The 23,245-nt window shown below is 53.2% G+C and overlaps 1 protein-coding gene across 6 annotated transcripts in view; it reads left to right on the forward strand.

Annotated features, from left to right (window-relative positions):
* Positions 1-1,647: 1,647 nt before the first annotated feature.
* Znf185 (zinc finger protein 185 with LIM domain) overlaps positions 1,648-23,245 on the forward strand; it is a 73,465-nt gene continuing 51,867 nt past the window's right edge. For 4 of the 6 annotated variants that reach the window (XM_045140257.1, XM_045140261.1, XM_045140259.1 and 1 more), the window contains exons 1-9: positions 1,648-1,736; positions 17,515-17,596; positions 17,788-17,911; positions 18,150-18,215; positions 20,752-20,793; positions 20,880-20,957; positions 21,514-21,603; positions 22,276-22,359; positions 23,102-23,185. In XM_045140257.1, the coding sequence (XP_044996192.1) occupies positions 17,563-17,596; positions 17,788-17,911; positions 18,150-18,215; positions 20,752-20,793; positions 20,880-20,957; positions 21,514-21,603; positions 22,276-22,359; positions 23,102-23,185 (602 nt within the window). In that variant the 5' untranslated portion in view covers positions 1,648-1,736; positions 17,515-17,562. The remainder of the gene's footprint in view (positions 1,737-17,514; positions 17,597-17,787; positions 17,912-18,149; positions 18,216-20,751; positions 20,794-20,879; positions 20,958-21,513; positions 21,604-22,275; positions 22,360-23,101; positions 23,186-23,245) is intronic. The other 2 variants (XM_045140258.1, XM_045140260.1) reach the window with 1 other exon arrangement.

Raw genomic sequence — 23,245 nt, forward strand, 5'->3', positions numbered from 1 at the left:
TAAAGTGACTTTATGTACCACTCTCTATAGGACACACAGGGCACCTCCTTCCTATCTGAGAAGGCCCACAAAGAGAAGGAGCCTCCTTCTTCCAGAGTCACCATTTCTCCTCCACCTCTTTCTTCTACAGATGCCTCAGATGCACTAGGATGGTCTCTGTGACCCGAACATAACTCAGGCCCCTACCTCCCAAAGCCCGCCATCTAGAACAATAAAGGGTCACGGCCGGTGCCATTTGAACAAACCAGGGATGTGCATAGAAGGAAGTGGTCCACTTGACTAGGTGACAGGCACGGGTGGGGTTAGGAACCCTTGGGTGAAGTCTTGAGGCATGACTGTGTTTACTGGGCAGACAGGATCCAGGCAGGGCACTTCAGGGAGAATGAGTACAGGAGCCAATGCTGAAAGTGAAAAAGGCGCATGAACTCAGAGGACACGAGGAGGTCATTGCGAGTGAAATGGAGTGAGCAAAGGAGGCGAGTGGCGGGGCCCAACGAATCTCTGGGTCACTTTAAGGCGTTTGCTTTAATGCCAAGAGCGCATTCTCAAAGGTGGTGACGAGTTGTGAGTAGAGAGCAATGTGGCGGTCCACACCCACCTATGGCTGCCCACCCAATTGTGCGTGATGACTGAGTGGGAAGGAAGGAAGGAGAGGCCAAGGCAGGGAAAGCCACAAAGAGGCTGGGCCTGTGGGCATGGAGAGAAGCGGGTAGCTTTGAAGGCCATTGCTACCGCTGTGAGTTGGCAAGACCGGGGATGGTGGATGTGTTGACCTGTTCCTTTGAGCCTCTCAGCGTGCTGGGCCATTGCTTGGGCAGGTTTAACTGTCTTCTTTTCCTGGAAGACCTGCCCTGACTTCACAGGTAGGGTTAGGAGCTCTTTCCTAGCCCTTGGCTCACTTAGCAAGCGGCCTTGGCGTTAGGGGTTTGAATGTTCCTTCTGGCCTTGGGGTTGCCCCCCACCTCCTCAACACTGGCCTTCCAGGGTGCAAGTTTTCTGGGCGCTGACGCCGAAAACAGCTCCCTCTCTTTCTTCTCCTCCTTCTCTGCTTCTGAGACTTCCTGCATGATCTCAGTCCCCCTCCTCCCGCCCTCTCCCCGCCCCTGTCTGGGATCTCCATCTGTAAAATGGATCTAGGCACAGTAGTTCTCGACAGAATTGACCCGACAGCATCTGTGGAAGTCGTTGGCCCTGAGCCTGGGCCAGATCTCGCCGGGCGCAGGCAGGGACGCCACTAGGCAGCGGGGGCCCTTCACGTGGTGGAGGCCTCCCAGTCCGGGGGCCGCGAGCCCAGAGGAATTCGTCTGGAAGTTTTCCACCGCGGCCAAGCGCTCGGGAGCTCGCCCGGCGCCGGCCTAAGGGAGCCCCGGCCTTGATTTCTCCAGCAGCTCCGCGGGGCGGAGCCGGGAAGGGGCGGGAGGACCGAGGACACTGGCGGGAGAATGTGCGGAATGTGCCAGGCGCATCTACCTACCCCAGGAGAGGGCAGAGGAAGGGGGCCGGCCGAGGGGAGGGGCGAGGGGCGAGGCTCCCGGCAGCCGGAGAAAACCTGTTTGTTCCCGGGCGGGCGGAGCCCAGTCCGCGCCTCCTCGCCTCCCCGCGCGCTCCCCGCTGCGCCCTGCGCTCCGCGCCCGCCGACGCGGCCCGGCCAGGTCCGGCGCTGCCCACTCGAGGGAGCCCGCGCCCCGCGCCCGCCCGACCCTCAGCCCGTCTCACGAGCCGGGCACCTGTGCCAGGTAGGGCTGTTGAGTCGCCGTCGAATGCGGCCCGACGGGGAGGCAGCAAGGGGGACCTATCGATCTGTCTCCCGCTGGCCACAAGAGAGAACCTCAGTTTCCCCACCCATAACCTACACTTTCTCCGAGCATCCCTTCTGGGAGTCTCCTCAAGGAGGCAGTTCCTTTGATTTTCTGTTTTTCCCAGCGAATGAAGAGTCTGAGGGGCAGAGGAGGCCAGCCTAACCGACAAAGGCAAGTGGCCCCCTGGCTGGCCTAGTCCCTCTCCTCATTCTTTCTGGACGAGACCTACGTATTGTTGGTAAATGGCCGGCCAGGAGGGGGCAGGGTGATTCAAGACATAGCTTGCTGCAGGACTCTCACATTGCTCCTAAAACGCACCCATTTTATAGATAAGGAAACTGAGACCCAGAGACAAGCCCACAGCAAGTATCCCCTCACTGTCCTGGAGATTAGGGCAGAGGGGTTAATGGTTATTTGTGACAGACATATGCTGGGCATTGGGTGATCTCAGGAAGGGCAGCTGGATGGGAGTTGCTCATGTTCAGACAGAAGGCGCCTCCAAATCAGGTGTCTGTGGTGTTATCAGTCGCATCTGCAGTGCACAGGCTCTGTGGTGGATTGTTTGCATGGGGCAGGAGGAGCCAAGAGCCTTGTCCTCTTTGGAAAGGCAGAATGATACCTTGCTGGGAGAAAACCTGAAAGCTCAGATTCTCCTGTGTTCTCGGCCACTTCCAATCTGGGGCACCTGGGCAACTCCAATGATGCAAGGGAACACTGTGCTAGGCTACTTTACACCCAGGGCTGTTACGTGCCTGGGCTTCGAAGTGTCTGGTGTGTATTGGGAGTTAGTCACGCCCTGAGCCATTTGTGCTTAGCTTTGACACTGGCAGGTGGCAGAGCAGCGTCTGTCCAGGGGAAGACGAGGCGCTCACTACATGCATTCGGGAGCCCTGTGCAGTCTCTCTCACCCCGCCTGCAGCACTCCGGCTTCTGATGGATACCTGCTCATAGTCTGGCCCTGGCCTCGTGGTCCTTTGCACGTCTGATCCTGGTGGCTAGCCAAGGACAGAAAGCAGGTTTCCACAGGCAGATAGGCCTGAACAGTGAGTGGTGAGAGAGTCCTGGAGCCCTCCCCTTCCCACGCAGCTTACACTGAACTGCACACGGAGGCCTAGGGAGCTCTACCGCCTCATCCAAACCATCAGTGCCAGCCAGAGGGCAGCAAGTCCTCGGGGCACAGGTGCACACACCAAGGACCACTTGCTCAAGGGTCTTGGTGTGTGTCATCCAGGATAGGAAGGGACCTGGAGCTATCTCACCTGTCCTGGCCACCTTCCATCAAGTCCCACCCCAGGCTGGGGCTTGGTGCTCAGGGGAGTGGAGGAGTGGAAAAGCAAGGGCAGGCATTCAGCAGATGCTCAAAATCGTTTATTTACATCCCCCGGCCGGTCCTGAGTAAGTGACAGAGGCAGCTCATGACTACAGAGAGTCCTGTAGGTCTGAGAGTCATAGAAGCTTCAGCGCTTCCCTGTACCTGGAGCAGGGAAGCAAACTTCGCTGGGGGGGGGGGGGCAGGGGGGGTGAGGGAAGGCTTACTGGAGGAAGGAGACTTGGAAACAGGATTGTTAGCTCAGCAGCCTCCGGGTCAAGGCTTGCACGCCCTTTTGAGGGCTGAAAGAAATATCAAAGCCTGTTTATCGTTCCTCGAAGCATATTTCACTGTGAGCCGACAGCTGGAAGAGACATCAGAACTGTGCCTTGCCGGGGGGGGGGGGGGGTGATGGTCTGTCTGGGGAGTTGGGCCACTCTGGTGAGCAGGAGCTGCCTGCCACCTGAATCACAGTGATTGCGTGCCTCGGTGACAAAGCCCCCCCCCCCCTCACTTGACTTAAGACCTAAGGACAGTAGTCCCAGGAGCCACCAGAGCCTTAGCACAAGCTCCCTCAACCCACTTTGGACTCTTAACTTTCTACCGAGTACCCCTCACAGCCTCTGGAGATCTGGGGACCCGGCTGAGGTAGTCATTGGCACCTGTTTCCTGAACTGTTTTCAGTCGCGTGCTAAGACGATACCCCTCGTTTTGGCTCGATGACTGCTAGAAGTCAGATGCCTGTCCTTTGTCTTCCCTTGAGCCTTCACAGGTGACCGATCTCTGGTTTGGAAGTTATGTCAAGCTCCAACCAGGTCACATGTAACCCCACTGTGTCTTCTACTTGCTGAGCCCTGAGGCCACCTTCACTGCCAGTGCAAAACCTCATCCTCACAGAGAAGTGGCTGATGCCACAGCCAGGGCAATGCGCTAGGACAGTAGGGAGGAGGAATGCACTGTCCAACACGTTGCCCCTGGCAAGAGTGAGGGCAGTGCCTGTCTTTTCAGCCTCCTGGGTAGAAAAGTGGCCTGGAGGTCACACTGGGTTCAAAGCCCCATGCAGTTACTGGCACCTTGTTCAAACCTGAGTATTCTGCCTCGCTGTCTTGAGGTTGTGCTTTTCCCATTTCTGCACAAGCCACCACGTGCCTGGCATAGAGGCTAGACTGTCAGGGAGAGTGTCTGAGCTGGGAGAGTGGTAGGGACAAGGGGTGAGGTGGAGCCTAGCTTAGGAGGATGAAGCCCACCAAGTCATGGGCCTCCAGCTCAGGCAAACAGTTTAAAAATTGCCTCTGGTAGTTCTGCGGAAACGGAATGATGTCTACTCACTGTGAAATGCATTGCTGCAGAACACTTCTACAGAAGACTGGTTCACTTTCTTTTCCGTTTTTGCTTTGTGTCTTTAGTTTTCTTATTTAAAATGAATGTCAAGTTTCCAGAAAAAAAAAAAAAAAAGTGAACATGGCGCCTTGTCTCTGATCGCCCTTCTTATCGTCACTGTGACTGGGGTCAGGAAGGGTTGATGTCACTTCATTTTTTTTCCCAAAGGAAAACAGGCACAGAGAACGGTGGACCCCTTTGTTTTCTCCCACAGATCCACGTGGAAAAATCCAGCAGGCCTTTGCGGCTCACTCTCCCTATTTGGATGATGGAAGCAAGAAGATGCGGACAGGGCAGTAGGATGGGCCTAGGTGGAGGAGGCCCTGGGAAATGGAAGGCTGAGAGGCCCTGTGTGTGTCACTCTCCAGGGCTAATGTGCACACTCGGGTGAGGAGGCAGGAAGGAATCTGCCGCCTAAGCAGATGTTCCAGGGGATTTGGCTGCTGGAGGAAGCCAGAGGCCAATCCGAAACCCTGTCTGGCTTTTCCCATGGAGAGTGCTTGCTTTTCATTTTGGGAAAGATCTGGGAATTGGGGGACAGGGGTAAAACAGGAGGTGAGCGGTTTCCCACTGCCTCCCCTCTTCCTGTGCGCTGCTGATGGTCTGAAGTGGCCGTGGAGCTCTGGAGACACATCCTGGGTGTAGAGGAGACTTGGCCTTTGGGGCCAGTAGCGGGTAGGCCCAAGCTGCTGGTGGTGATTGCTGATAGTCTCGGATCCATCTGTGGGCACACCACAGGCACTGGATCCAGCCCCCTTGGGCTGGCCCCTGTGATGTTTGGCTCAGCATGCCACTTTCTGATGACTAAGTCACTTTCCCAGAGAGCTTGATGTGGCAGAGTTGCTATGGAGAGAGCAAGCACAAGGGTTGTAGTCACAGGAACGGGGATCCCTGCTAAAAATGCTTACCTAAGGTACTGCCTGGGCTAGCCTGGAAAAAAATAAAATACCACAAAAGCCGAAAAGCAGGGCTTGCTTCACCCTTTCTGCCTGTACGCATACTCCCTCCGCTCCTACTCATTCTTTCATGCTCCAGGGCCTGAGCCAAGGGCGCCTCCTTGGGAAATGGAATGCTTTGCCAGGGTCCACAGGGCTGGTCTCTCTCTGGCTCCTGTTTGTCTCCCAGGACGCCTCGGCACCCAGGCTGGCCGGTAGCTTTCCATAGATGCCTGTTGCCAAGAAGAGTAAAATGTGAGCACTGGCCAGTATGAGGGGCAACTGGGGGTCGCTTCGTGTCACCATTCCTGCTCTGGAGAAGGCTTAGGTGTCGGCTGTGCTGATGTGGGGTACTGAGGAGAGACAGGTGGGGTGCGGATAGGCACTCTTGCCTGCAGCTGGAGATAGCATCTGTGAGTGACATGGGCTGGTTTGAGGCCTCCACTTCCAGGCTGCAAGTGCCCAGACAGCCAGGACTCTGCGTTCCTCTGGGTCTTTTCTTGTTGTGCAGCTTTGGAGTTGAAGTCTTGGTAGCAACGGGCATGGCTCATGCAAGGGGATTGGACCAGGAGTCTTGTTTGGAGTAAAAGGGCTTGTTGTCCCTGCTCTGTCCACAGCACGTTGACCTCAACCAGACCCCTTCACAGAGGCATCTCCAAAGACTCTTCCCAGCAGCCCTCGCTAGCTGGTCTTTCAGGCCAAAGCATCCCTGAAATGGTCCAGTCCACTAAGCATTTGTTTGTTTCCATCCCTCTGAGAGCCAGAAAATCGGTGGTAGGAGAGCCAGGAAGAATCATGGGCCCCCAGAGTGGCTGCAGCTACAACTCCCCACCACCTTGGGAGGGAGCTGGCTTGCGTCAGACATCTTCCTCCCAGGGTCTCTCTAGCACAGACACCGAGAAGTCTAGAATCTGGGGTGTTGGGATAGGATGGCGGGAGGTGAAATTCCAGACTTTCATGCAGAAGTCATTTACCTGTAAAGCACATTTACAAATACCGCCCCCCCCCATGCTTTCTTTTTCCATATTACATTTTCCCTTCTGCAACCCAAGTCTCTTCCAGCTCTTTTTTCCACGTGGTGTGCCTCCTTCCTGCTGCCTTGTTGGCCTGCAGGCAGGAGACCCAGGGACTATAGCATCCCAGACAGGTCCCATGCTCCTGCCAGAAGGGCCCAGAAAGGCCCAGCCTGCTGGTTCTGGGACCTGCATGCTGAACCGCAGACTCAGGAGCTCTGACATGAGCCAGCTGCTCAGCCATTGCTCTGGTGGGTCCAGCCCTGTCCAAGGTCTCTAAATCACTTTTCCCCTGTTCAGCTCTGGATTTCAGCATCCCTAGAGTACTGGCCCCATCCCCTTGTACAGCTGGGCATTTCAGAATTCCCTGGAGGATTGCTCCATTCCCCCTGTACCGCTCTGCATTTCAGAATTCTTTGGAGTCCTGCCCCACCCCCCTGTCGCACTCTGCATTTCAGAATTCTCTGGAGTCCTGCCCCATCCCCCTGTACCGCTCTGCATTTCAGACTTCCCTGAGTTCTGGCAACAGTGCTGGTGTCTCTTCTGGCTCTTTCCAGGAGGAAAAATATCTGTGTGCTAGGACTCCAGTGCAAGACACTGGAAATCAGAAGGCCCTGGTTCACAAGACCTGGCTGTAGGAAGCTGCTTTATAAAATGGGACATTTCATCATTCCAGCTCTTTTGGCCCAGAGAATCCCGTTGGCTGCTTGAGTGCTGGCTTAGGTCAGCCTGGCTCCAAACTTAGTGGGCCAAGTGCATTCCTTGAAAAATGACTGGACTAATGCACCTATGTGTGTTGTGTGGAGGGCGGAGGTCATGCTCTGTGACTTTTAACATTCTTCAGCCCCTCATCCACCAAGCCATGACCTGCACCAAAGCCCCAGGGCCCTTCCCAATCCATCTGAATGCACCAGTTCATCCTTACACTTCCCACTGCAGCCACTAGAGGGCTCCGGTCACAGCCAAATCTCTCCCTATAATGGTAGGTAGTCCTCCTGCCCCTGCCTACAGTAGCACAGTGTGGGGCCCTGTGGCCTGGGTGAGGAGCACAGGGGCTGCTCTGAAGCCTAGCTTTTGCCACCTGGTCAGGGAAGGGGCTCAGGAGCATTTTGAGATGTCTTTGCTCCTGATGGCGTAGGGTGAATTCAGGATTGTAAAGGGTCAGGCTCTTGCAGGAGGACAAGAGGGACAGTGTAGCAGCAGGGGACTCTTTTGTAGGCTTTGTTTTTCTCAGTGTGCCCTTACACACTAGGGAAGCCAAGGCCACGTGGGGGAAGGCTGCCCAGGGTGGTGGAGACCATCTTCTCTGAGACCATTCCCCGCAGTACACAGCCAAGGAGTTGACACATTCTGAGTCAATTCATCTTTAGTAGCAAGCTGCTGGGAGCCTGGGACTTTGTATTTCTTTGCCACCATCCTCGTGACTCGATGAGAACACGAGGGTTTCTGCTGAAGGGAAGGAGTCCCGAGAGCTCCTCCCCAGCTGTGGTTTGGACCCCCTGCCTCTGTCAGAGCAGATGCTGGTTTTTGCCCAAAGCCACGTACAGCTGCTTGCAGGCAAAGCGTTTCTAAAACATGGCCTGATGGCAGTGTGGCATTCGGTTCCCCACACTGGGCAGCTCAAGTCTTGATAGATTCATTCTGATGTCACTTGCTACATCTGCATGCTCTTTCCCTGTCCTACTGTGTCCTCATGCCTAAGGGGTCCACCCAGGTGCTGAGCTGTCGACTCATAAATCGGGAGACAGAACTGTGGTGATCTCTGTGAGCTTGGCTGCTCTGAGGTCCCTGGGCTGGACAAGCCAGGGATCGGGCACCATGAAAAGTGCACGTGCTTGGAGGAATCGGCTTCTTCTCAGCCCCTGGGTATAAAACACCCCGATGCACCTTGGGTAAAGAAGCTCGTTGTGACACCTTCTCTCAGTCTTGCTTACACTTAGAGCCCAGTGCTTAGCTCACAGGCACTCAGACAAGCCCCAATGCCTGTGCCCTCTGGCAGCATGTCTTGGTCACACTGCACCAAACATGTGATCTTAGAAGGCAATGCTAGAGGTGTTTGGCTCCTCATCCCTCCCAATTTACTGAAGAGGCCCTTGCCTGGAACTCTGTACCAAGCTCGGCACAATTTCAGAGCCCATCGATTTCCCTGCCCCCCCATCTTGGGAGAAGGCAGTTTCTGCTCCCTCCGCTTACCTATGCCCTTGCCACAAGAGCCAGTGCCAGAGGTGCTGAGAGCGCCTGGTGGGCCCCGGGCTGTTTGGCCGGGCCCAGCTTCCCCTCCTCAGTGCTGCCTCCAGCTCTCTGCAAGAGCCCAGTTGCCTCAGTTTGTGGCAGGGGGAACCCAAGAAGGAATGGACTCTCCTTCCTGGGGTGGGTGGGCATTGGGAAAGCCTATTCCTTTGGGATTCCCACCTCCCCCAAGCCTGGAGCAGCAGGAGGCCTGGGCTCCTCAGAAGGAGGCTGACCCCCTCAAGCAGACCCACTTGTCTCTTTTCCTGGACGCAGCAGAATTCCATCTCTACTGCGGTTTCCTCTTCTTTCCAAGTTTCGTGCAGTGGGACCAAGAGTGGGACCAAGCTGTGTCCCTGAGCCAGGGAGTGGCGGGAGGTAAGAGTTCCTGTTGGAGGTCCCTCCTGTTGGTAATTGTGTGTGTGTGTGTGTGTGTGTGTGTGTGTGTGTGTGTGTGTCTGGCGGGCAGGGGGTGCAGTTTGCAAAACTTCCTCCGAGTTAGTTTTGGAAACAGCTGCTTCTATTTCGTCTGTCTTCTGTCCCAGCCAGGCATTTGCGTCACTGTCTGCTGACTCCCTGGCTCCCTCGGGCGTGTGTACTCGTGTGCGTTAGCCCCGGTGTGCATCAGCTCGCCCGTTCTCCTCTGACGCCACTCCACAGCCTCTGAGGAAAGCAGCCTCACGGGGGTCAGGGAAAGCGGGCTCCCGGTAGCTCCCTCATTGGCTCGTTGGTTCTATCCATCCAATCAGGCAAGGGATCCTTTCCCAGGAGGTTGCTGGGCAGCCTTGGGAAACTACAGAAGCAGGGAGGAAGGTGAAGGAGTTTGAGACCCTTCCAGGAGCACTTCCTCTGATCACTTTCTTTGCCATAAGCCTCCCAGCCCCAAGAGGCGTGTTCAAGGCAGAGCTTTGTATAATTAGCACAGAAAGAGGTGCTGTGGGGCGGGAGAGATAGCTTAGTGGTTAAGCGCTTGCCAGTGAAGCCTAAAGACCCCGGTTCGAGGCTCGGTTCCGCAGGTCCCACGTTAGCCAGATGCACAACGGGGCGCACGCGTCTGGAGTTCGTTTACAGTGTCTGGAGGCCCTGGCGCGCCCATTCTCTCTCTTTCTCTCTTTCTCTGTCACTCTCTCTCTCTGTTGCTCTCAACTAAATAAATAAAAATGAACAAAAAAAATATTTAAAAAAATAAAAAGAAAGAGGTTAGGGCTGCATGCAGGGGCTTTAGGAGTTACCCAGATGTTCCTTTTGTGATGCAGGTCAGACTGGAGTAGAATTTGGCAGCTTCCAAAGAGCTAGAAATCGTTTCCCCATCAAGGTAGAAAAGGGGGTCACAGGAGCCTCTTTCTAGTCAGGCCAACCATTCTGTGTAGCTTTTCAGTACCAGCCCCTCCTCCCCAGCATTTTCATGGAGTGGAAACTTCCAGACAAGGGTATATGCTATAACTTGGGGGTGCCCTGCCAGTAGGACGCCCGGGGTCCCGTCCCATTTAACAGATGAGAAGACCCGGGCTCAGGGAGTGGGCTGTCACAGCCATGTGAATGCATTTGGGGAAGAGTAACAGAGATGTGAGACTGCTCTACCTGGGGCCATGTCTGGGCTTCAGGGTTGATGGACTCTGGTGACCCAAATACCCAGAGGAAGAGAAAGACTATAAGGATGTCCTGAGGAGGATGCTGGATGAGAAAGTGTAAGGACCCCGGTATTTCTGGTTATTTTTTGGACTTTTCCTGAATCTGGAATCTCAAGACATGACCAGAGCACTTGATGTGTTGGACTTGGCTAGAGATGGCAGGGCTGTGGGAAGTGGGGTGCTGCTCTCTGCCCATGAATTTCAGGGGTAACATGCTAGTAGGCCTCAGCAGCTAGGCTGGGCTGGAGGGCACAGTCAGGCTTGTGTGGCTGGCCCTAGTGAAGTCTCTTTCCAGCAAGGAGAGTTAGCAGCAGGGGCCAAGTGCCTGGCTTTGGAGGAAGCACTAGAGGTGGCTGGCAGTAGTGGTGTGCCTGGGCCACCTGGATTCCGTGGCTTTGTCCCAGAAAATCTGATGACCTCTTGCTTGGGTTAGCAGGGCTGCTTTGTGAACCAGGGCTCAGCTTCTTGGGACATGGCTCTGAGGCAGCCGCTGACCCTCCCCAGCTCTCTTTGGCCATGGTGAAGTGGGGATGGGAATGTGCTTCCTGCACAAGGGTTGCAGGTCTGCTGTCAGGAGTCAGTGCCCGCGTCTCTGATCTGCACACGTTGTCACTTGCCCGCCTCACAGATGTGCTCCTTGGCGTGGAGCAGCCTTGTTCGTGCTGCCTGTGGCAGCCCTGACCCAGTGCTGGCCTTTCCGCAGCCTCGCTCCGAAGAGAGCGGGGCGTAGCAGACTGGGAAGGACAGAAGGCAAACTTCTGAGACTGTATTAGAGTGCACACGCCCACATGTGACCCAGGCACATCACACTCTTCAGGACTTCCTGGGTGGAAGCCTCTTTCTTTGTCTACTTGAGAAGTTTGTTTGCAGTCCCATCTCACTGACATACCTCAGGCTGTAGATCCTAGCCTGTGCGTGTGTGTGTGTGTGTGTGTGTGTGTGTGTGTTGGGGGGATCCTCCCAACTTGGTCAGTGGTTCTGTCTTTCCCTAGCAGGTGTGTCCTGTTCTCTGGCCTAGTGTGCCACTTCTTGAGCAAAGAAGCTGGCCCCCTCCTCCCAGGGGTCCCTGTACCCTCCCACCCAGCCTGCTTCCCAAGACTTCCTTCTAGCCTCTCCCTTCTTCTTGGTACTTGGGTCACCTGGGCCCATCAACCCTGACGTCCAGACACGGCCCAGCCTGTGCAGACAATCTCACATCTCCATTCCTGTTCTCTAAGTACATTCACATGGCTGCCTCTGCTGCTACCGCCGAGGCCTCTGTCTTGGCTCAGGCTCCAAACACATCCATGCCGAAGTCTGAGGAAGCTCAATTCCTTTGCATAAAATTGTACTGCATTTGCATACCCCATGTACTCTTTGAATATACTTCAGATCATATATAGATTTCTTATGCAATGTCATTGAAGTATCAGCAATTGTAATATGTTGTTTAGGGAATAATAACATCAAAAAGTGTACAGGGGCTGGCGGGATGGCTTCACGGTTAAAAGCATTTGCCTGCAAACCAAAGGACCCAGGTTCGATTCCCCAGGACCCACGTTAGCCAGATGCACAAGGGGGCACACACGTCTGGAGTTCATTTTCAGTGGCTGGAGGCCCTGGCGTGCCCTCTCTCTCTCTTTCTCTCCCTCCCTCCTTCTCTGTTAAATAAATAAATAAATAAATATAAATAAATTTTTTAAGTGTACATGGTCAGTACATATGTTTTAGTATGTTTTGGTGTGTGCGTATGTGTGAGTGTGAGTGCATGTGTGCTACATTGCACATGTGAGGTCAGAGGGTAACTTTGGGCATAGGGCCTAACCTTTCACCTTGTCTGAAGACGTTTATTCTCCAGGGTAGCTGGCCTGTGAGCTCCTGAGCGATTCTCATGTCGCCACCTCCCTTCTAGCGGCAGGCACGGTGAGATCACAGACGTCAGCGCTGCAGCCTATGTCTTTCTACATGGGACCTGAGAGCTGAGCTCCGGTACTCATGCTGGTGTGACAAGTGTTCTACCCGCCGTGCCGTCTCCCCCGCTCTATTGTAGTATTTTATTTGAAGTTGGTTGAATCTCTCTGCCTACCTGTCTGCCTATCTATCTACCTACACACCTATCTATAATTTCTAATATCCACGTGGTGTGTTCTTGGATGTACCATATATTTGAATGTAACTGCTGGCCATTAAGATTACTGACGAGTGCTTCCTGCCATTCTCCCTCTGGTGAATGTCTTTGTTCCACATGTGCAGGCTCTTCTCAGCTAGACTCTTGCAAGGGGAGCAGCCGGACCAACAGGCTTACCCTTAGGGATTTTGACACTTACATATTTGTCCTCCTAAAATGCGCCCCTGTTCATCTTCTCACCAATCGCGTGTGTCCAAGCAGCCCAGCAGGCCCTCTCCTGGGTGGCAAATCTCCTATTCTCCAAAGCTGCTCACAATTACGATAAGGCTGTTGTTCCCAGGTACTGACGAGCAGAGGACCACTCCTCTCTGCTCTCCATGAACAGCCAGCCTAGGGGAAGGGCCAGTGTGTCTGAGAGGAGCCTGGGTTGGCAGAGGGCTGGTCAGGGTAGACTACCACTCCCCAGTAGCTATGGGTCAGGCTGGGCTGGGGTGAGAGAGGTGCCTGGGCCCTGTCCTTCATGAAGCTGTACGAGGAGCAGGCTTTATCTGGTAAGACCTTGTCAGCAATCCTGTGGTGCTCTGGGCCTGCCTGTGGGACTTAGGGGATGGGGCTGCCCAGCAGAGTTGGATGGACAGGATGGGCACTGGGGGAGAGGCAAGAGGAGCAGGGGAACACCATGTGAAGGGACTGGCATCAGAAGAGACACATGGTCTGCTCAGAGCACAGGGTTGGTGTTTAGTGAAGATGAGTGAGAAAAGAGATCAGCTCAGGAAGCTAGCCTTGAAGCAGTAGGAGGCTGAGGAGATGGTTCAGTAGGCAAAGTGCTTGCTGCGCAAGTGTAAGGACCTGAGTTCAGATCCCAGTGCCCATGTTAACAACATCAAAAATGCTGGGTGTGGTAGTGCTCGTATCTGTAATCTCAGTGTGCCCGGGGTGTGATGGAGGAGCAAAACAAAAGAATCACCATAAGCCTGTGGTCCAGCTAGCCTGGCTCTATAGTGCCAAACAAAAAGTGACAAGAGGGCTGGAGAGATGGCTTAGCGGTTAAGCGCTTGCCTGTGAAATGTAAGGACCCCGGTTCGAGGCTCAGTTCCCCAGGACTCACGTTAGCCAGATGCACAAGGGGGCGCATGCGTCTGGAGTTCCTTTGCAGTGGCTGGAAGCCCTGGCACGCCCATTCTCTCTGTCTCTCTCTCCCTCTCTCTCTCTGTCACTATCAAATAAATAAATTTTTAAAAAATGTGACAAGGTGTGGCTGGAGAGATGGCTGAGCGGTTAAGCGCTTGCCTGTGAAGCCTAAGGACCCCGGTTCGAGGCTTGATTCTCCAGGACCCACGTTAGCCAGATGCACAAGGGGGCGCATGCATCTGGAGTTCATTTGCAGTGGCTGTAGGCCCTGGTGCGCCCATTCTCTGTCCCTCCCTCCCTCCCTCTCTCTCTCTGCCTGTTGCTTTCAAATAAATAAATAAAATCAACAAAAAAAATTGACAAGATGAGGGGGAAACTGGAGAGATGGCTTAGCAGTTAAGGCACTTACCTGTAATGCTTAAGGACCCAGGTTCAATTTACCAGTAGCCATGTAAGCCAGAAGCACAAGGTGGAGTATGCATTTGGAGTTTGTTTGCAGTGGCTAGAGGCGCTGGTGTGTCCATTCTTTATCTGCCGCTTCCTCTCTTTCTCTCTCACTACCTCTCTCTATTAAATAAATAAATAAATGAAATGTTTAAGAAGAACTCGACAAGCTGCCTTGCCTCAAACAGATGGTTGTCCACTGACCTTCATACATGTGCCATGGCACACATACATACTCACACATAACCACATACATCACACACAAAAACGACGAACAAAGAAGAAGCAGTGGGAAAATATGAGTAAGAGAGTGAGAATTGCAGAGTGATGTGGGCAAATGGACTTGGGGGCCAGTGAGTGCTGATGGAAGGAGACACCAATGAAGGCAGGAGGTGACTGTGGCCTGAACCAAAGCGAGGGAGGAAGAGAGCAGCAAAGTAGAGGGAGACGCCTGCTTCCTGGCTTGCACAAGATACAAATGCTGTATGCCAATCCACCTGGCTGAGGTGCGTCCTTTTCACGTTACCTGCTTCCATAGTTATATTTATTATCCCATCAAAAACAGCACTGGAGTTCTGAGATGCAGCCAGGTCTAAAGGAAAGGGCCTAATGCAGAGGCATCCCCTGGTCCTTGTCTGGGAAGTCACTGATGGCTCCCTGTTTTTGGCATTCTGCCCATGTATGGGCGTGTCGGGTTGAGAAGGCCACATGGCTACCAGGACTATTAATGGGAAACTGATGAGTTCTGAGATAGAGTTGCCTGCTATCACTGGGAATGACCATCACCTGCTTGCCAAGCCCATGTGTGGAAACCAGTGGCCAGAGTCCTAGAGGCCTTGAGAAGGTTTGTGATGCACTGCCAAAGATAAGTTAGACTGGCAAGAGTGGCCTAGCAAGGTTAGAAGGATCTTGAAGACTGAGCAGTAGAGGTCTTTGCTGAGGTCTGTAGAGGCGAGGGATTCTTCTAGGGTTTCATGGTCTGTAGCACCGGTAGACAAAGGGAGTGAGAGCTCAGGCTGCAGTGGCCTGCCCACAGGTACTGACTACCCATGTACCTGGCCTACTCCATGGGCCTGCAGGATGAAGACAATCATTCTATGCACGGAAGACCAACTCTGATGTGGCAGCTTCGGTGCCATGATGAGGTGCCATTCCTGGCATGCAGCAGGCTCGGGCTGCCAGGACTGCCCACTTGGTACAGCTTATGGGAGAACCAGCTCTCGCTGATGTGGCTAATTTGGTTTGGTCTTGGCTCACTGCCCTGCCCCTTTTAGTGTGCCCCTGACTTCCAGGGAAACAAGGCTGGGTCCTGCCAGCTGGCAGCAGTACTGAGCTGGTCAGAGCCTAGCCCCGGAGAGGCCCAGAGGGTGGCAGACCCCGGAGGGGAAGGCTTCTCTGCCTCAGAGCTATGCCAGCTCAGTCAAAGCCCTGATTTCTATTATTCCCACACCCCTGAGCCTCCCAGGCTCTCCGTTCAGGTCTAGGGATCAACTGTGGACACTCAGGGCAGCAACCAGCCCACCACCTGGACCCCGTGCAACCCTGGGTCACTCCCAGCCCGGAGAGCAGATTAATGGCTCTTATGATGCTGCGCAGGCCCTGGAGCCAGAAGGGAAGTAAGGAGGGAGGACAGAGCACAAGGCGTTTGTTGGCTCTGCCCAGATCCTCACCTTCATCTGATTCTGTGGTCACTCAAGTTAGAAGCGAGCCTTAGGCTTTTCTCACTGGTCTTGCAGCAAGAGATAGGTTAAGAGTCACTCACAATTACTTGGCTTCTGTCCAGCTGCCAGGCCCCATTCCTATCATCACAGCAATCCTGAAAGGTAGACCATTTTAAATCCCATTGTACAAATGAAGAAACTGAGGTAGCCCAGAGATGTTAGCTGACTTGTCCAAGGTCCAACAGATAGCTAACTAAGCAGTAAGAAAGAAGAGCCAACCCCCAAAGCTGTTGGTCCCTCAAGCCTTGCCCTATTCACAGGCCCCATGCCCATCACCAAGTTGTTTTGGCTGAGAAGTGCTCCAATCCTACCCTCTCAATCCAACAGGGCTGGCTTAACCCTGTTCAGCTCATTGACACTGTGGAGGCACTCTTGGTGCAAGCTCCTCCACAACCCCTGGGGCTACAGTCTGGGTCTCTTCACTCTCTGTGGTCTGTCCTTATTAGCCTTTGACTTGGACAGTCCTGGAAACCCATGGGCTCCATATTATCCTGCTCAATAGCTGTGCCGTACAGGGGGTTGCGCAACTCAGCCATGGTAGATGTAGTGAATGCTAATCCTTGGCCTCTGTTCTACATTCAGGATTCTATTTTGAGTGACCTTGGCATGCTGGGAGCCGCATAATGACTATATGAGTCCACTTTATCCATTTAGCTCCAAGCTTAGGAGGTTTAAGGGCATGACGCTAGCATCAGTTTGGCTCTAGTAAGGACTTCATGGCTGATGGCATCACAGTGGCAGACGAAAAAACCTGTGAAAGAGAGAACTCATGTGGTGAAGGCAGAAAGATGGAGAGAGAGGGCTGAGCCAGGTTTGCTTTTTGATAACAAATGCTTATGGGAGCTAATCAGAGTCCTACAAGATCCTTCCTATAGCAGTGCCCACAAGTACCTAATTCCCTTCCACCAAACCTCACTTCCTTCTTTTGTTTTGGCTTTTAATATTTCATTTATTTATTTTGAGAGACAGAAAGACGCAGATAGAGAGAGGAAATGGGCACACCAGGGCCTCTAGCCACTGCAAATGAACTCCAGACACATGTGCCACCTTGTGCATCTAGTTTTATACTGGGGTACTAGGGAATCGAAACTGGATCCTTTGGCTTTGCCAGCAAGCATCTTAACTGCTAAGCCATCTCTCCAGCACCCCTCTGCCTCATTGTTTGAGGTAGGGTCTCAGTCTAGCCCAGGTCGACCTGGAATTCACTATGTAGTTTCAGGCTGGTCTCGAACTCATGGCGATCCTACTACCACTGCCTCCTGAGTGCTAGGGTTAAAGGTGTGTGCCATCACACCCAGCAAACCTCACTTCTTATAGGTCCCAGTATTTCTGAATGTCACCAGCACTGTATCAGTTACTTTTCTTATTGCTGTGGGCCAAATACCTGACCAGAAGCAACTTAGGGAAGAAAGGTTTATTTTTTTTGCTCATAGCTTGAGAATACAGTCCATTATGATGTGGGGAGGTCAGGTCAGAAGAAGCAGGAGGCAGCTGGTCACATTGTGTCCACAGTCAAGAAACACGAGAGATGAATGCTGATGCTCAGCTGGCTTACTCCTTTTTATTCAGTCTAGGATCCCAGCCCATAGAATGATACTGCCCACATTTGGGGCCTCTCTTGCCACCTCATTTAACTTAATCTAGAAAAATCCTTCACAGACATGTCCAGGGGTTTGTTTCCTAGGTGGTTCCAGATCCTGTCATGTTACAGTCCTGATTAAATCAGAGGGACAAACCTCATCCAAATCAGAGTAGTGACCCATAAGCTATTAGTGATATATGAAGTGACAGATATACATTTATCTTTGTCCCCAGGAACCCACTGGATCTACTGAGAAGGGACAGACGTTCAGAACAAACATCATGAGCATCTCAGCTCTGGGAAGTGGCAGCAAAGGTAGTCTTGTCTCAGCACACCTCTTGAGGGCATGGGCTTCACGGTGCCCACCTTGTCTTAGCACACCCTATGTGGCCACAGGCACTGCTCAGGCAACAAAGAATGAGGAGCATATTGGGAGGGCTGGTAAGGAGGTTCCAGGGCCCAGGCCACGCTTCCCCATTTGAAGCTCCCGACCTTGCCCCTGCCAGGGAAGTCTCTGCCACCTGGTGAGGAGGAGCGCAATAACGTCCTCAAGCAAATGAAAGTACGGACCACACTGAAGGGTGACAAGAGCTGGATCACCAAGCAGGATGAATCGGAGGGCCGAACAATGTAAGTCCGGGAGGGCAGGCAGCCCTGGGGGAAGGGCAGGAGGCCTTCACTCTATCTGGACATGCTAGGGGCTCCTGCTCTTTAGAGCTAGGGGATCCATGTGGCTACAGAGTGGCTGGCTCCTAGGTGCTGGGGCATGTGTGTGCTCACACACCTTCAGATGGCAGTTAAGGAAGAAGTAAAGTGACAGATGGCAGGGAGCTTAGGAGCCAGTCTCTCAGGACCCTTCTTTCTCCAGAGAGCTGCCCTCATGCCGGAACCGCGCCACATCCTTTTCCTCAGTTGGAGAGATTTCAAAGGCCAGGTAAGAGGGGATGCCCAGGTAACTCCTGAGCAGGCCCCCAGGGACTCTCCTGCTGCAGGGAGGGGTGAACAGTTCACAGGGGATGCATGGGGACCCAGAACGGAAAAGGGACATGGGGCACTGCAGTCAGTCGTTTGAAATTCATAGGAAAGATGGACTTTGCTGGGGCTGAGGAGATTGCACAGGCATGGGCCTTGGATTCAATCCCCAGCACCCACACTGACACAATCTGGGGGCTGGAGAGATTGCTCAGTGGTTAAGGCAGTTGCCTGCAAACTCTAGCAGCCTGGGCTTGATTCCTCAGTATCCACGTAAAGCCAGGTGAATGCCCATTCTTTCTCTCTTTCTCGGTCTCTCTGTATCCTTTTTCTCTTTCTCTGCTTGCAAATAAATAAATGAAAATAAAAAAAATCTGGGCATGGTTATGCACACCTGCAATTCCTGTGTTAAAGGGGAAGGAAATGGAAGACAGGATCGCTAGGCGGATCACTAGGTCTCATGGCCAGCAAGTCTAGCTAGAGAAAATAGTGAAACTCAGATTCAGTCACCAGGAAAAATGGCAGAAGAGTGATGAAGAAGGGTACCAAACATCCTCCTTTGGCCCCTGTGTGTATGTGCATGGGGCATGTGCATTTGCACACATAATATGCAAACATACCACATACACACATGGACACCCCACACACACATTATGTGTGTGTGTGTGTGTGTATGTGTGTATATATATATATATATATGGAGAGAGAGAGAGAGAGAGAGAGAGAGAGGTCGCTCCCAGAAATGAACAGCTGGGGGAATAAAAAGAATGGGCTCTTCTGCCAGGCTTCCTTCTGGGTGAAAGGAGTGTAGGCTTCTGGCCTTGCTGTGTGATCATGAAGTAGGATAACTCCCTTCTGGGCCTCCATGGCTCCAGCTGTCAATTGGGATAGAAATTGCCATTCAGAAGACCATTATTCTATCATTCTGCTGGGCATGGTGGCACACACCTGTAATCCAAGCACTTTGGAAATGGAGGCTGGAGCATCAGGAGAACAAAGTCATTCTTGGCGACATAGTGAGTTCAAGGCTAGCCTGGGCTGTATGATACCCTGTCTCAAAACAAATCAAAAACATGAAAGAAGACTATTGTTCTTAGCTCACCCTGCAGACAATGATAATGTCTCTAAGATGCCTCTTGCTAGCTAGCTTCAAGTCAACATGAATCACTCCTGCACTTGGTTAATCAGCATGCCAGGGAAGACTTACAAGTTTGTTCCAACAACTGTCTCCCAAGTTCAAAATTACAGTTGGCCAAGTGAAACCAGATTCGCTATGTTAAGGACTTTTTCCAAGCAATGTCCAGAGGGGCTCTGCAGGCATCTGGAAGAATTGCTTAGTGACTCCATTGCACTAACGGCCAGTTCTTGTGTTGGGCCCACACGCCATAGCACTGGCCAAAACCAAAGCCTTCTCCTCAGGGGACTAACATTATTAGAAGGTTCATAAGCAAGCACGACTCAAGTAAAAAGACAAATGCAACAGAGCACTGGAATTGGGATAGGAGTGGTAAGCAAAGTTGGTAAATTTGAGGAACATCCAAAAACAGTCATAGCTTCCCCAGCCCACAGTATTTCAATCAGAAATATTGTGTGGTCAGAATGGCTCTCTTCAACTTGGCCAATTCCAGAAGGCTGTCCCCTGTCAAGTTCTCTGGAGGTTAAGAATGCTGAGGCTGTGAGGTAGTTGATCCCACCCAACCCAAAGACCCTTTTTGCCAGATAAGACCATCTTCTGAGTTCTTGTCTCCTCACCAATGATAAGGAAGTCTCCTTTGAGGCTCCTCCTTGCCTGCTCCAGAGCCAAGGACTTACGCCCCAAGTGTCCCTCAATGGCCCCTTCTTGTTTGTGTCCCCTTGCTTCTCCTCAGTCTTCTGAGCCCCTCAGTCAAAAACAGGAGTCACCAGTCCCCAAAGCCTAATTTTCCAATCAGCAATCAAGCCCGGGGTATACCTTCTGCTCTCCAACTTCTGTCAAAGCTGGAGATGTGGGTGCCCTGCGGGGCTGACCAGCAAAGGTTTCAGAAGAGTTGGAAGGGAAGGCCAACTGGCCTTCACAGAGGTAGAAGCTGTGGTCCAGGGCATGGAAGAGCCATAGGGTCCTGCTTGTTGTGGCCTCAGCCCTAGGTTGTTGGGGAAAGTCTGAGCTCTGTACAAGGAACCCTCAGCCTGAACCAGGGCAGCTCTGAGAATAAAAGGCAGGACAGCTGTCTGCAAGCAGTCCAGAACTTCCCCTCAGGGACACCTAGGGCCTGGCAAGCCCAAAGAAGCTGGACCTCTTCCGTAAGTGGCCAGCCATAGAACAAGCCTGCTGGACAGCTACTGGGAATCAGAGCTGTTCCGTGCAAGAAGCAGCCATGGACACTCTGCCCTGCGAGAGGCTGAGGGACACAGGCGGAGCCGAGTGAGCACCTGAGCTATCACACTGGGAACAGAATGCAGAAGGGTGGCCAGAGCCCTCCAGTGAGGCCATGACTCACCTCGTACCTCCTTTCTCTCAGCAGGTCTCCAAGCACAAGGGCTCCCACTGGCTATATCATCCGGTAAGTGACTGCAGGACCCCCACCTGCGCTCCCTTGGTGCCAGGGCCATGCCTTGGTTGTTCAGTCTATTCTGGGCTCTCTTGTAGGGGCGTATTCACCAAACCCATAGACAGCTCATCCCAGCTCCATCAGTGCCTCCCCAAGACAAATGGAGCTCCGAAAAGGTACGTCTCTAGTGGGCGGTGGGAAGGTAGAGAGCCTTGTCTAGAACCATGTCGAGCGAGAGACAGTGAGAGAGAGAGAGCTGTCACTTGCAAGGGTTTGGGGGGGACACGTCCTTCCTGGCTCTGGTCACTGCAACAGAAAGGAACAGGGCAGAGGCTGGGAGGGGAGCCCCAGTCATGCAGGGGGCTCTGGACAGAGATGTGGATTGGGCCTGCAAGCTGTCAGGATTCCCACATCTTTATTTTGTTTGCTCCTTATACCCCTGGCCTGGCACATGGCCCTTGCTGAGGGCATTGAGCTATGTGTTTTAGTCCATCTTCTTCCCAGTGGGAAGAGGGGACATGTTATCCAATCCCCTTGGCATCAGGAGGGATTGGGGCTCCATCGGAAAGGAAAGGCCAAGGGGCCTAGGGGGAAGGAAAGAAAATACTAATGAGAAGAAAGGCCCCCAGTGTCCCCTGGGCCACCCATCATATGGCTGCTGGGCTGTGTGGGCAAACCTGGAGGCAAAAGGGGCCCTGTGGTTGGGCACATGGAAAGTTCTTGCCTTCCCAGTGCTGCTGCGCTGCTTGGAGCCGCTAACCCTGGCCCTTCGCGCCCCTCCTCCTCTGGCTACAAGATGACCACAGAGGATTACAAAAAGCTGTGAGTACGCGCTCTCAGACCCAAACCAGTCCAGACACTGCATCCACTGAGGGCAGCTGGACACTTGCCTCTGAGCTTGCAGTTGTGGTCTGGGATCTCCCCAAGGATGACAAAAGCCTCAGAAAGTTGGATAGTCATGCTTAGTATACTTCTGACCTGAGGCAAAGTGGGAAGTGTAGGAAGCTTCTAGAAGATGTGCATGGTTCATAGTCTTGGGGCTGCTGCTGATTGCCTGTGTTTTCTGAACATGTCCCTGTCCCACTCTGGGCTGGGCTGGGGACCTGGTGACTGACTGACTGTCCTCAGGTTATAAGTGACCCCCATAGGTATTGCGATGAGCATTTCCCCCTAAATCTGAATTCCTCTTGTGGTTCCTGGGGAAGCGATCTCTGGACAAAGGCCCTGTATCTTTATGTTTCTTATTCCTTGTCCCCATTATCTGGTGTAATGGAGCACGTGGCAAATTTTTCTAGGAAGGGGTGAGGCTGCCACTGGTCACTGAGGGGCCAGAGACAGGAGGTGGAGTGCAGGGCTTGAGGGAGGGGAGGAGGAAGTGGCACAAGCTACTGTGTATTGGTGACACTGAAAGTCGGGAAACCAAGCTGCTAAGGGTGGCAGCTTGGGACAGGCAGGAAGCTTCAGAAGATCCATACTTGTCCCTCTCTTCGGCAGGGCACCCTACAACATCCGGCGCAGCTCCACATCAGGGGCTGAGGAGGAGGAGGTGCCCTTCTCTTCAGACGAGCAGAAACGAAGGTACTGGTGCCATCCCCACATGGGCATCTGCAAGATCAGGGTGGGGACCTGAGCCTTCACAGGCTGCTGTAAGGAATTATACCAGTCAGGTTAACAAAATGCATGGTATAGGCCATGAGTATAGCCCATGATAAGTGTGATTCTGGAAGTCTTGGAACCACCTCTCAGTGCTGGACCAGCTTGGGGGCAGCTTCTTTTTTGTTTTTTTGAGGTAGGGTCTCACTCTAGCCCAGGCTGACCTGGAATTCACTATGGAGTCTCAGGGTGGCCTCGAACTCATGGCAATCCTCCTATCTCTGCCTCCCGAGTGCTAGGATTAAAAGCGTGCGCCACCACGCCTGGCTTTGGGGGCAACTGCCTATTGGTCAGTTTCCTTGGGTGGGGTGCCTGTCTCAGGGTGTGCTGTGTGCAGAGTCCTTGGGAAGTAGGTGTGGACTGGGGAGTTTCAAATGTCCCTTGCCAGCAAAGCGAGTTCTGTCGATAGGTCAACATCTGCCAACACATCTGTGGATCAGGAAACACTGGAAGATTGCCAATCCCGAGGGAAGAGCCCACAGCGACCTGGGTTCCAAAGCCTGGATCGTTGAGGGGGGATGAACATGGAGATCTGGGGCTGTCCACATTTAATGCCTGCTCTGCCACCTGTTTAAGCATCACTCTTAGGCCAGCCGCTAGAGCAGCCCCCAGGCTCAGTCAGTCACAGGGGATTACCTTCAGATTCCCCCACCCTGTTCTTCCCCAGGTCAGAGGCTGCAAGCAGTGTGCTGAGGAAAACAGCTCCACGCGAGCACTCCTACGTCCTGTCAGCAGCCAAGAAGAGCACTGGGTAAGTTGTCCTCGAGTGAGAGGCCCAGCAGTCAAGAGGCCTGCGCTCTGAGCCTGCCTT

This window comes from Jaculus jaculus, chromosome X (assembly GCF_020740685.1).
Source record: "Jaculus jaculus isolate mJacJac1 chromosome X, mJacJac1.mat.Y.cur, whole genome shotgun sequence".
Lineage (NCBI taxonomy): Eukaryota > Metazoa > Chordata > Mammalia > Rodentia > Dipodidae > Jaculus > Jaculus jaculus.